Source organism: Pteropus vampyrus, unplaced genomic scaffold (assembly GCF_000151845.1).
Source record: "Pteropus vampyrus isolate Shadow unplaced genomic scaffold, Pvam_2.0 Scaffold2, whole genome shotgun sequence".
Lineage (NCBI taxonomy): Eukaryota > Metazoa > Chordata > Mammalia > Chiroptera > Pteropodidae > Pteropus > Pteropus vampyrus.
This window is the reverse complement of record NW_011888783.1, coordinates 33,482,435-33,496,481: the sequence shown is the minus strand read 5'-3', so window position 1 is coordinate 33,496,481 and position 14,047 is coordinate 33,482,435. Positions and strand designations below refer to the sequence as shown.

At 37.7% G+C, this 14,047-nt stretch overlaps 1 protein-coding gene across 1 annotated transcript in view; it reads right to left on the bottom strand.

The window, feature by feature from the left end:
* The window catches only part of NEB (nebulin), a 201,993-nt gene that overhangs the window by 14,456 nt on the left and 173,490 nt on the right, over positions 1-14,047 (bottom strand). The window contains exons 126-138 of the mRNA XM_011360291.2: positions 13,765-13,869; positions 13,119-13,223; positions 11,754-11,858; positions 10,725-10,835; positions 10,223-10,333; positions 9,530-9,643; positions 8,684-8,788; positions 5,838-5,942; positions 5,190-5,294; positions 4,453-4,545; positions 3,302-3,394; positions 1,826-1,918; positions 1,243-1,335 (exon numbers count right to left, since the gene is read on the bottom strand). Of these exons, the coding sequence (XP_011358593.1) occupies positions 1,243-1,335; positions 1,826-1,918; positions 3,302-3,394; positions 4,453-4,545; positions 5,190-5,294; positions 5,838-5,942; positions 8,684-8,788; positions 9,530-9,643; positions 10,223-10,333; positions 10,725-10,835; positions 11,754-11,858; positions 13,119-13,223; positions 13,765-13,869 (1,338 nt within the window). The remainder of the gene's footprint in view (positions 1-1,242; positions 1,336-1,825; positions 1,919-3,301; positions 3,395-4,452; positions 4,546-5,189; positions 5,295-5,837; positions 5,943-8,683; positions 8,789-9,529; positions 9,644-10,222; positions 10,334-10,724; positions 10,836-11,753; positions 11,859-13,118; positions 13,224-13,764; positions 13,870-14,047) is intronic.

The following is a 14,047-nucleotide window of genomic DNA, read 5'->3' as shown; positions in this document are numbered from 1 at the left end:
GTTAAGTTGATTATTTTAAAGAGACTCATAGTGAGAAGTTTGTTTTATAGAAAGTTATTATTATTTTTTTAATATGGAGTTAAAGGAGCTTTCTGCCAAATACCGAGCTAAAGTTTTCTTGATTGCGTTTGACTCGCTCCATCTCAGGAGTGACAGGTAGAGGGGTCCCCTTGCTCAAATTCTCTTTGTACAAAATCTGTGTGCACAAAACCAACAATCAAATCAGCCTGGGCCCGTCTTTTAGGTAAACTTAACCTTTAAAATAATCTCTAAAACTATATTTGTTTTCATAATTACATAAAATAGGTCTAAATACCTTTAAGGAATAGAACAACTATAGACCACCTTTGGACATATAGTCACACTCAGTGTAATGTCTGTCCCTAAGTGGCATTAATACAGATATAGCTGCCAGGCTGCAGGTAAGAATCACTTACTTATATAGGCCTTCTCTCAAAGACAGAAGGATTAGGCCTTTTCAAATAGCATTCAAGTTAATTGTAATTAATATCCATAATAAGTTGTTGGTAACTCTAAATTAGGGAACCAAGAGAAAAAGAGTGAAAGAGAGTGAGAGAGAGAGAGAGAGCGAGAGAGAGAGAAAGAGGTAGGTAGGTTTGGGAAAATAAAATAAATATTAACAAATATTAAAAGCTAAACAAATATTAGTTTTCAATGATCTTAAAAGTATTCCAAAGGAAAGCTCAATTATATCTTGCATGGTATACAAAAATAGCTGAGTCAAGGAAATTTGTATTTCTGAGTTACTATGAATTACTATGTTGTTTTTTTGAATGAAAATGTTTAAGAATCACATTCTTTTGAGAAAAGTTGCAAACATAAAAAACATCAAACAGAGTCAGAATAAATACCAACACAATTCTAATTACATTGACCTTTCGAAGGGGTGTTAGATTTTACTTTTGACTGTGCCACACCAGTTAGAAACACCTATTGTTATTCAAGGAGGATCTGAGGAAGGAAACACTGAGTATTATAGGCATTTAAGGAAAGTGATCAATAGCTATGTTTTAGGGAAAACAAGAGTTAAAATTTCACACCAGAACTAAAGTAAATACTAAATTACATTTGGTTTGGAAACTTAGGTAATATTTGGTATCATTATTTTCATTATATAAATTTAGTAATCTTATAGGAAGAAAAATCAGATATTTGTAATGTGTTAAAATATTATTTTAAATAGGAATTAAGGGATTTTAGTTTTCGTCCCCTAATAAATACCGAGCTAAAGTTCTCTTGATTGCGTTTGACTCTCTCCATCTCTGGAGTGATAGGTGTTGGGGTTCCTTTCCCCAAATTTTCTTTGTACAAAACCTGTGAGATACAAGAAAGTACCCAGAAGACACTCAAAATGAGTACAAAGATTAAGGAAGGGAGAAATTTAAAGGCAGCGGTGTGTGTGAGGGGGGAGTTTTTTAGTGGATAACGTTTAGTAAGGAAAGTGCTTTTACTTTTTACTTCACAATTTTAATGAACACTATGATGCTAATTCTGGGAATGAAAAAATACAATGGAAAGCATTGAGTTATAGGATATGAGTATAATGATGAGGAATCTCGTGTTAATTTTACTAACAGTATTTTACATCTATGTACTCGTCAGTCACTGAAAGTGTTAAAGGACCATAAGAAAAGTGAAACACTTTGTATAAGTCCAGATGGTTTGGGCCAGGTAATAACAAACACACGCACACACACAGAATTGTTATTAAGATGTTACTTTTTGAAAAAGGATGATGGGTTATTCTGGTAATGTTTTTAAAAAATGGGAAATGGAGTTTCTTATTTGATATATTTATAAATACCGAGCTAAAGTTCTCTTGATTGCGTTTGACTCTCTCAATCTCTGGAGTGACAGAGGTTGGAATGCCTGTTCCCAAGTTTTCTTTGTACATAACCTGTAGGAGATAATTAGAATACCCAAAAAGGTAAAAATGACCACGAATCCTTGGATTACAGCTACATGTGTGCTATTTGGTGGAAACTCATAACAACAATCTCACTTTCAAATATGACACTCAAGAAAATAAGGAAAAAAATTCCACAAACACCTCTTTTCAAAGTAGTAATTTTACTATCTTGAAAACCGTATACTAAATTATGCATTTTCTATAGTCAACATTTAGTACATTCCTAAAATGCATTAAATAGTAGTAATAAATTCAACAATGAGAAAAATTTCTCCACTTTATAACATCTAGTATTAGTGTCTTCAGTAGAGTAAATCCACAATAAACCTATTTTACATAATAAGTTGCTTGGTTTAAAATTTTCTGAGCACATAATACTCTATTTCTTCAAGGTTATTGAGAATTTTCTGTTTTTCTTGTATTTTCTACAGAAAATTCCTAGCTGACCCCTTGTTCGTAGGTACCATTAATGTGAAGAAACAGTTTATTTTTGCCTCCTTCCCTCTGAACATTAAGAATTTTCAGCCTAAAGGAGCGAATAAACTCTTTTTAAGTGGATGTATTCTATGGTGTACTAGAGCCTGGGATGGAAGCTACACAAAAAACCTAGAGGTTTGTGTCATAGATGAATTTCTAAAATCACTGACAAACGAGTGTTGATATCTTCGTTTTGCTAGGAAACTTTTAAGGATCATTAAAAATCTACTGCCTTGGTACAGAGTTGCATTTCTTTACCCAGCAAGGCAGCAGAACCGATTATAAACAGCAGAACAAAATAAAATCAGAGAAATACAGGGGCTTGCAATCAAAGGTGACAAAGGAGCTAAGGGCTAGTTTTCTTGGATTTGTGGACAGAAAACTCTAAATGTAATATTTGTACCACCAGGAAGTCAGAAGGTAAGCGGGGAGTGAAAAGAGAATGAGTCTAAATAATATGAATGACGTGCAAGAGAAATAACAAATGTCATCTAATGGAGGTTAGAGTTCAGTCTTCCAAGGCCCAGGAGAATCTCTGAGGACAAGGTTTTCACCTTTTATTGGCCATAAGCTATTTCTCAGACTTAATACAATCTCTTGCTAGTCTCCAGCAATTGCTTAGAATCTGCTTATGAATGAGAAAAGTGTGTGTGTGTGTGTGTGTGTGTGTGTGTGCGCGCGCGCGCGCACGCGCGCGCAGACACGGGTGCTCTCTGGGGGTGGGGAGACAGGGGCAAGTCAAGCTGCAGTGCCCCTCTCAGGACCAAAGGAGGGTTCACGCCACCCCTAAGGTACAGGAAGCCCTTGGTAGAGGTAGCAGGGGCGAGATGGAGCTAGGCAGCAATGGCAAGGGTGCTGGTTGCACAGTTGCATGCTGAACATATGGGCTATTACCGAGCTAATGTGCTTCTGAGTCTCTTTGACACGTTTCACTTCTGGCAGGTCGGGGATTGGCGTCCCTTGTCCAATTGTTTCCTTATATTTCACCTGCAGATATAAAAAGGGGAACATACGCATGTGTTTAGTTAGTAGCCCCACAATTTAAAAAATCACAATAAAATAGCACAAGCTCTATCCTTAGTTTGAACACAGCCACATTCTGATATTGGGTCAGAGGAGAACAATGCCAAGCACAAGGACACTTGATTACTCTCTTATCTTTCTGGGGGTGGGGTAAGGTCAGGGGTCCATACTTCAGCTGTAGGCCCTTGACTTTCCTGTGTAGTCCTGTGTTTTCATACCTAATAGTTTGTTTGATGAAGACAGATACATTCACACACATATATCCAGGAAGGTTGATTCTTTGATTCTAACATATTTTATTTTCTTACAAGTGACAAAGAGTCTCTCCTTGACCAAATTTTAGTCAGGTTCTTCTGACTCCTCTTTCCAACTAGGCATTGACTTTTGAACTTTGGTGTCAATCTTTGCATTGTCCAATTTTAGCAAGAATCCCAATAAGTCAGTTTAGCCAGAATGCCCCACCCTCGATATTGCATCACCCTCGATATCTGACCAAATTCCTTACCCCTCACCACCCCCAAGTGAAGTCTAACCACCCCGCCCTTCCTCCAGAAAGAATCTTGTTAGGTGGGTTTAGCCACAGGCCTCAATTCCCCTGAATTTTTCTCTGAGTAATTTTCCATCCACTGATTTTCCATCCTCTCCCCACCCAAGCCCACTCCCCATTCTCCAGCTATAAATTCTCGCTTTTCCTTGCTGTATTTGAAATTGAGTCCAGTTCCTTACTGAGTCCTGAATAAAATGTGCTTTTGTTTTGTTTTGTTTTGTTTCTTTTTGCACTTTAACCACCGTCCTGCTCCAGTTTACCCTGACACAGGCCTCTTTGTTTTCCATATTGACCTTCCCTTCATGTAAAGTGCCACAGTCAAAGAGACTGTGAGATGACCCTAGCCACAGGCTCCAATTTTAGCAACTTAAGCTGCCTCTGGTGACAAAGGTTTTGAGTGCAGCTCAGAGATCAGTGCAAATTATCAAAGGCAGGCAGAAAATATTGAAAGTGAGTCCACAATGGGCATCTTTACCGAGCTAATGTGGTCTTGTGTTTGCTTCACTCTCAACATCTCAGGTGTCTTTCCAATTGCTGTTCCTGGTGAGAGGTCCTCTTTATACAAAACCTGGACATTCAGAATCGGGACAATGTTACACATAACAAAGGAGAACCCAGCAATTCCTGTAGAGAGACTAGGAAACATGACTTCTGTGAAAACAAAAGACACTATAGAGAATGTGCTTAGGCAAATGCTGGAGAATCTGATGTCTTTCATGTCAGCATCAGTAACTCAAACACACAACGTAGGTCACTTTCCAGATTTTGAGATTTCTTTTAAGATTATCATATTGTATTAATATAGAATGAGAAAGTCAGAAAATTTTGATTTAAAAAAAAAAAACCATGGTCATATGAAACACAGAATCCATTAAAGAAATATAAAGACAGTTGGTTATTTTGGGGAGGGATAATTAAAGAAATTACAATGTCAAAAAGAAATCCATCATCTGGGAGGAAGACAACACATGTTACTGTTCTGGGCTTTAAAAAATTTAAAGAAAGAAAAGTTACTTTGTTAGTAGATGTAAGTTGTTCAAATCGTCTCTGGAGTGATTTTAGAGCAAAGTATGGGGAATTTTAACAAATAATGACTAGTATTAACTGGGGAGGTTAAATGTTAATTGTCTGAGCCAACGTGAGGCTAGTATATTTTTAAAGAGAATGGAATTATTAGGTTAGCCTTAAATGGAAAGTAAATAGTAAACATACTGAGCTGAAATTCTTTTGATTTTCTTTAACACGCAGTATTTCTGGTGTATCTTGAACAACTGTAATTTTTCCTTTACTGTTTTTAAGGTCACCCTGGTATTGGAGCTATAAAGAAAGTAAACATCTTGTTAATATTTCAACACTTTTACATATTTTTAATTGTCCTATATTGTGTGAAGGCGGTTAAAATCCTATATTTAAAATAACGTCTATGCCACAATAATCAGGGTCTGAAAACTGAAGGGAAATTCTTTAATAAGAATTTTGTGCATAAATTAATTTTTAAAAACCCTAAAACTTGTAATGTGTTAAATTAAGTTGTTTGTTTGTTTTAAATGTACCCCTTCTTATAATAAACTTTGGAAAAGACAGATGTTGCCACTAATGGAAAATGGTGATAGTTCATATTTGGTGATAAGCCCCAGCAAAGTGACATATCTTTCATGCTATGATTTGGGATTGAAATACAAGGTGAGCCTGGAGAAGAATGGCACACACGTTTCGTGGGCCGAGGGTCTGAGCTGTGGGGGCTGTTCCATGGCCCCATGGCAAGTCGAATACTCAAATGTGTGTGCCCAGAGGCAGCCTCCTCATCTTGTGCCATCCCAGGTACCAGTGTGCTATGTTGTAGGTTCAATAAAAACTTACCAGGCTGAAGTTCTTTTGGTTCTCCCGAACTCTCTGCATCTCTGGGGTGTCCAAAACCGTTTCATAATATGGCATGCCCTTCTCTGCATCTTCCTTGTATTTTTTCTTGGAATAGGTTTCAAAAATGAGGATGGTAAACACCAAAGAGATATGGACCAATGGGACCTCAAATAGCCCTTTCTGCTCAGCAGAGGGAAAATCCTTCGTATTTTCTTGACGGTTCAAGGATATTAGAGAGTAATAAAGCAGAGCCCTCTTGGTGACTAAGCACCATGCCTTTTCTTTCCTGGAGAACCGAGCCCAGGTATTTAATAGACCCACTGTCATGACAAAGCTGGCCAAGGGAGGCACTCGATGGCTGGTCCACATGAGGGAGGTGACAGCCAGCAAGGCTCCTGGCAGGGAGGGAGATGGGATGCCTACAGTGAACTGGAGGGAGCCAGACCACTCAATAAACAGGTAGAGAAAAGCAGGAGAGTTAAGAGCCATCAACAGAGGCCTCCCAAAAGTCAGCCTTAATTGATGACAAGGACATTTTTTGCAGAGCCATGAGAAGGCATGGTTGGGGCTGTTGACTATAGGGCTGAGCAGGAGGGCAGACTCAGCAGGCTATTCCAGAACACAGCTCTGATCTCTGACTTTGCAGAAACTGACCTGGCAGGACTGGAGGCTCTACTAAACTGACCTGGGGCTACCACCACAACCAAATGACCAACCAACTGACTGGACAAGGACTGCTCTGAGCCCGTCATCACTGTTCTTGGGTTTTCCCACCCTTGCCCAGCCTTTGGAGACACTGCCCACAGGGGCTGTTCTTCTTCCAAGCATGTATTCAGTCAATCCCTATGACTGAGCTGATCATCTCAGCTTAAAATAAGTGGAACACTTTGCCTTAGAGCCTGATTTTTCTTTTATTGCTTGTCACTAAGCCCTTTCACTTTTCTCTCTAGCTGATTTAGCTCCAGTTTCTTCTACTTTTCAAAAAATTGGGGTGTGTAGGACTGAGGGCTGAGGGAATTGTCAAGCACCTTTTGTAATGGGGATAAAACTTTTTTCTATGTCTCTTTCTCTATCTGAATTGTATTACATTCATAAGTGTTAGAAAATTTAATCTACTCGAAGAAAACAAGCAAGAAGCAGTTTCAATGAATAAGAGATTTTTTTGCCTGGATTTTGTTGATCTAACAAGAAAACTAGTTAAAGCAAAGATTTCTGGAAAGGAAGGGCAATTTACCAGGAATAGATGTTTTACTTCAGGAAAAAGTCACCTGAATGACCTTTCTTAGTTATGCATATGTAAAGCAAAGCATTTTCATTGTCCTGGGGAAAGGCTAGAACCAGTCCTTCTTTTCTTTTCTTAATTTTTTTTTTTTAAGATTAAGTAAAAGCTATTTTAACTGCTTTGCAGACTTAGTGCCAGTCACTGAGAGGGGCAATCGGTTTGCACATGGAACTTGGCGGTCTTCTGAGAGGATGGAGTCCTAGACCTCCCGGTGTGAAGTGTTCAGAATATCAACCTGAATTTGTGGATCAGCTCATATTGCTTGCATTAACCCCCAGGTGTAAGGTTTAGAAGTTATAAAACGCATACTCCCCAGTGGAAACTAAGAAGCAACTTTTGGAAAGCACCAGCACCTTTCCATCACTCAGAGATAAATACTGATCTGAACTGGGAAGGAGGTAACCTGCCTGGGCACATTTTAGGCCTTAGGGAACCAGGCAAGGAGAGGCCTAGGAGAGCATGCAAGAGCACAGTAAGTGATTCATTTAGTTCCCCCCTGGAAAAGGCCTGCACGCTGAGGTTTTCCTTAAAGATTAACAATGTCAAAAGACAGAGGGTTATTTGGCTGGTGAGCCTCTCACAGCCCCAAGAATGTTGGCGTTCCTGGCTCCCCCTTTGAATGCAATGTGGTAGTTTGGGGCCCATGTAATTTTGGTAATAAAATTCTTCCCCACACCTTACATACCAAATAAAAGGTTCATTTCTCCCATCTGAATATATCTGCTTCCTAATTAAGCCACTCTCTAGTGATAACTATATTTTTCATGTCTAACTTTAGGATATAAAATTATATATTGCTAATAAAGGGTTTTAACTCATGATCCCTCCAACCCGATTGTCATTAAGAGGTCGTCTGTGAAGATTAAAAACAAACAAAATATAAATAAACAACTAAAACAATTCCAGGACCTACATCGGACTTACTAACTTCAAATTTCCAGGGTGGGGCTAGGAAAATCTGCATTCCCAGGTGTTTCTAAAGCAAAGCCAGGTCAGGTAAGGACTGCGTTAGAACTCACTGATCAGAAGATAAGCACGAATTCTAATTTGGGGCTACTCAAATAAATTGCAGACTCCTGATATCGTAGGAGATTAAAACAAGTAAGGGTACATCCTGTTGTAAGAAAGACATCCTATATTTCTTCATTTCTCTGTGGGACTTGTGAGAGTTATCCACTATAGGAAGAATCAGTCAGATTGTGTGGTCAGTTTTGATGGATTAATCTCAATCTTTTTAAAGAAATAGATAATCCAAGTGCTTTGCTTCTTCCAGATTTGAACACAAATTTTACATCCATATTATAAGAGACTTACCTGTTAAGATATTGATTCATTTATTATGGGTAGTACCATGTAAGAGCTCTTCGGTACCTTAAAATTCTCTCGTATAATCTATTTTAATTCTAATGCAGAAATCTCAACTTTGACTCAAGCATCATAGATGAATTCCTTCTTTTTTATTGGGCAAAACTATGTTTTGAAAGAATCTCCTTAGGTATTAGTGGAAAGACTTTCATTCTTTATGATTGGGGTCAATGAGTGATATTCTGATGAGTGTCCTTACCTGGCTTGAAAGGTTCTTGACTTGTTGGGCATGAATGATCTCTGGAGTATCAACCACAGAAGTGAAATTGGCTTTTTCCATTTCTGCTGACTGCTTATACTTAATCTGCAAAAGAACACCGAACAATTGGGTAAATGTTTACAATGTGCAAAAGTATTTTTTTCCAAAAGGATTCATTCATTTGCCATTCAACAGACATGATTTTCCTGTTATATTTATAGCTTTATACTAAAAAGTGAGATTCCGAAAAAAAGGTTGAGTTCTAGCTGTTGAAAGACTTACTATCTAGTTGAGTATGGGGGCAGAATAGGGTGGAGGAGAGAGGTAATGGGAAAGGAAAGAGATAATCAACAGATAGGCATGGATTGTTTATATACATAAGAACTGAGAGCTGGAAAAGTAAACAAAAGGTCCATTCCAATCAGTATTAGACAGTGTGGGATGCCTAAAAATTGTATTTTAAATTAGACCTTGAAAGAGGGAAAGAAAGAACTCCCAAAATATCCTAAGCAAGGAATTCTTGGTGCAAAATGAGGAGCATATTGACTGAAAAAAGGCCAAGATGTCAGTCTGCCCCAGCTCCAAGCAGCTATTTGGTCTCTAACTTCTGCCCTTTGCTTTGAATGTCTCCTGTTGCTATCAACTCAGAAAGGCAGATGGAAGCGGGCCTGGAGAAGGGGCCCTGACCCTTTTATCGGAATGGATTCCACCAGGCAGATGTTTAAGAATGACACTACATGCATTTGACTGTCATTGACCAACAAATAAGATAACTGAAGGACAATACTGTGTCCTTGTAGTCACAGCTACTGTTTTGAAAGATTGACATGAAATAGTAACACTGACCTGACTGGCAATATCAGTAGCATTCCTGGCCCTCATAAAGTCGGGAGTTTCATTGGCCATGGCATTCAGGCCTTTTCCTTTGACTTCCCGCTCAAGGTCTCGCTTATATTCTTTCTATAATGACATCAAAAAAAAAAAGTTACCTAACTTTCACGACTCAGTAATAAATGTACAGAGTGAATATAAATCCACATAATAGGCCACCTTGTTTGCTAGTGTTCACCTTCACCATTCTCGATGGTAAGACAGAGTGGTGACCACCAAAGCCTATTTTAGGAAACATGATTGATGTAAAGCCTCCTTTTGAACACTTTAGCATCCTCTATTTAGAAAATTACACTATAAAGCAAATTTTAAATCTGTTTTGGTATACAACTTAGGTGTTTTTATTTAAATGAGCACACCAAATTAATCAAGATTGAATCAAATAATATTAGATGAAACACTATGATAGTGATAGCCACTATAGACACAGACGAATACCAACTCATTAGAAATTAAGATATATTTTTTTTAATGGTAATACTCATGTTAGATATGGAATTTAAAATTCTAAAATTCTTTCATCTCTTTGAGTGTGTGTGTGTGTGTGTGTGTGTGTGTGTGTGTGTGTGTGTGTTTGTGTGTGTGTGTAACTTGGCTAGGAAGAAGATGCTCTGTTAATTATATGCATGCAGTTGGCTGTGAGCTCACCTCGTTGAGGATTTGAGTGGCATTCTTTGCTCTTAGCATGTCGGGCGTATCTTCCATTTCACTGAGACCCTTCCCACGGATGCTTTCCTCTAGATCTTTCCTGTACTCTTTCTATACCACAAAATAAGAGCAACAATGATAACAAGAAAGCCCGAATTGTTCTCTAGTAAAGGGCCAAAAAAAAACCTTTCAATTTTAGAGTTATAGTTTAGTAAATAAAGGTATGAATAAAGCCAGGGTATAAGTTTCATCAGTTAATATTAAATATCTAATAAAACTAGAAATCTACAGAATGGTAAGATAAGCACATTTTATTAGGTATTTATTTTAAAATTAGAAGAATTAACACAGATAATACATTATGCGGTTGTACCAAATGTGAACCCAATTTGAAACTCACAGTGTTAGGTGTTGGTGAAAACGGTAGAAGGAACACATTGATGAGTGGTGTTAGTGCAATTATTTGGATCAAGAAGGAAAGAAGAGACCAACGGGGCCGTACCTCACTGGCTATTTTGGTTGCATATTTGACATGTAATAAAGCTGGTGTGACCTCCAGGCCAGTCAGGTTTCTGCCTTTGATGGACTCTTCATAATCTTTTCTATATTCTTTCTAATGTGAGTAGGAGAGAAAAAAAGATTGCTCAATCCTAGGTAGAAAAATATTACAACATTTTCTGTCTATGTATAGCCTCTTAACTTGATCACTGTTCTGCTAATGGTCGCACATCTGAAATATGTTTGATTGTTCTGGAAATACTTTGTCTAGAGAAAATGGATCTAAGGAAATGCAGAGGTTGAGAAACTTTATGGGCCCTGCATTCATCCGTTATATGCTGTGACTAGGGCCGGCCTTCCAAGAGAGCAGAAGGAAGGACCGACATACCAGGAAGACTCTGAGTTTCCTGTCATCTCTTCTGATATTTTTCTTAAAGCAACAAAAGATTTTATTTCTGAATTAGAAGTAACTCAAGGGGAAAAAAAACCTAGAAGGAGAGCCTTTTTCATAATCATGACCTATTATTTTTAAGCACTGAATAGATAAGGCAGGCAAAATTATTTTTGGATTGCTCTGCTTACATTTCCAAAATAGGAAATATGGCATCTTGACTTTTAATGTTTTGGTAAACATTTCGATCACTAGTCTCCTTCTGCTTGGCTTGGGGCCTCCTATTAAGAGAAAAGCAATCCAAAGCCCACACTGGGTCTATGCAGAGGGAATTTTCATTCATCAAAAAAAAAGCATATTTAATATAATTTATTCCAGTATTAGGAACAGTTTGATATGTTCTAATTGTATAAAAATTATAGTTAAAATAAAACATATATGGAAAATGTTTACTATTCAGAACATTTTTGATAACTGAACCATAGGATTTCTGAGACGGAAAAGATTTTAGTGATCACATGTTAAAAAATTCCATCATCTACTAGTTTTGGATAACAGAAGGCTGGACACATTTGTGGGCAGAGATTGTTTTCATCGGCTTGATGGTGTATTTGTTGTGAGGGACGTTTTTGTAGGACTCACCCCACTTTGCATCTGCTGAGATTCTTTGGCGGTGATATATGTTGGTGTTTCAAAGTCCAACATGGGCTTTCCTCGTTCCTTTTCATACTTTTCTTTGTATTTCACCTAGTGATGAAAAGCCTATTAGATATCTCTCCTCTAGTCAATTGGTAGACAGAGACCAGTTTAAGTATAGTGTTTTTTAACTGCTACATTCTTCCGATTGGGTGGCATCTTTGCCAATCAAAACAGTTTCCTGTTTGGTTTCAGATTCAAGATTTGTGTTCAATCTAAGGAGACGAAAGAATTACTGCAGAAAGATCAGCAAACTGAAATGCTGAGGCAAGGAAATGCCTAGGAAAAATTGCTCGTAGGATAAGGTTGGCCAAGATTTGATATGTATATATATGAACATTTTAACTATAGCATTAGTCAATATTTCTGATAAAAAATCTCTGGTTTTTCTTTCATAAGAACTGTTATCAGAGACCCAGGGTCTTGATTTAATAGATAATGCATGCAACTTTATTTATAAGTCAGTAGCTCTATCTGGGTCATAATCAGTCATATATTTAATGCAACCAATGTAAATTGGCATAAAAACGAAAACTAGTTTACATGTTGACTGACTTAATAATAAACCTGACATTCTCTAAAGACTCCCAACACTATTTTACAAATACAATCTCCTCATCCTCAAAGGGCAGTGGCCTTTGTTCATGCAGCATCTTAATGGCACTGCTTAATATTAGCTCTTTTTCTTGTAACGACACATTAATATACAGGCCAGGGGACACATGCTGCTTTACAGATGACATGATGACATTTCTAGTAATTTAGCCCTCTTGGTTAATGCCCAATAGGGAACTCGAATAATTCTGAATTTTGATACAGGAGGCCATGTGATAGCGAGCTCCTTTTCTGGGTCCTCTCTTCTGAGAACCTCAATTATTTTACAAATTTTGCATTTTCTAAAATACCCAGAGACCACTCCAATGGTAGATCTGATCTTATCACTTCTCTGGTCAAAATTTTCCTAAGCCTCCCAATCACTCATTGTGATGTTTCCTTACCTGCGGTGCAGACTTATGGGGACATATGGATGTTATTGTAAGGGGTCTGTCTCCTTGCAATGTAATCTTTATGCTTCCGGTCCCTGTCATTAATCTGAACTACATATACAGGCACTGTTTCCCAATATATGTCGATGCTGTTATCATTTATAACATAAAAATTTGTTTCAAAATGTTACTAAGTTCACAGCCCCTTATAACTTCAGGCTTTTTCTCAAACAATGGTTACTGAAACTAGCTATTATCCTGAGGGGGTGGAAATCCAAGAACGTTTTTGACATTGTAGATAAATGGTCGGCCTTGACCAACTTACTATACTCTGCAGTTCTGTAGCCTCTTTTAGATGAAGCTGCTCCAGGTTATCGGGTATTGTGTGGTAGTGGCCTTTACTCTTCTCATATTTCTTCTTGTACTGGTACTGAGGGAAAGGTGGCAAAAAAGGCACATTGATGGAAAAGCCACTTGGCATTCCTGTTTTTTCCTTTTTAGATTAGACATTTATACAGCAGCAGCATCAAGACCAAATTAAAATTAGCAAACACTAAATAGGGAGTTAAGAAAAAGTTTCAAAGGATGAAGATCCACATTCAGCATTGTCAGTAAACACTTAGGTTATTTGGCTTATTTCAAAGTAGGTTTTAGATGTGAAAAGTTAAAAGTGGAAGAAACTACTCCAAACGGTAAATCTATGTCCTTAGAAGGAGGAAAGGGATTGGTTAAAGAAAAACAAAATGGTTTAAATATCCTAAAAATAGGAGCATTTTTATATTTCGAGAGGTGTTTCAATCAGTGGAGGAGTGGTAGATTAATGTAGTTTCGAAGAGAGCACTGAAACAAGAGAGAGCTTTCTAAAGATCTAGTGTCTCAGTAGCAGAGATGGAGATTCATGTGAGCTCAGAGAAGGAATTTAGTTGCCATGGGTGAAACCAGCTGTTTCTGGAGCAAATGACTGAGCTTACAGAACTGGCGAGTTGGCTTGTATTCAGGACGTGATTCATTATTAGAGATTCCTTCATGTCAGTCACGGGTTTGTGAAGTTTCTTCAGGTCGGCCTTATATTTAACCTGCATGTTAAGGAAAAAAAAGAGAATCACATTAATAAGAAATGGAAAACACAAATGGAAACCATTTTAAAGCCATCCTGTAGCAAATGCTGGAGATGGTGATGAAAAATCATTCCTTATTCATGTAGCCAGGAAGTAGAAACAACTCAAGTGTCTTTCACCAGATGAATGGATAAAC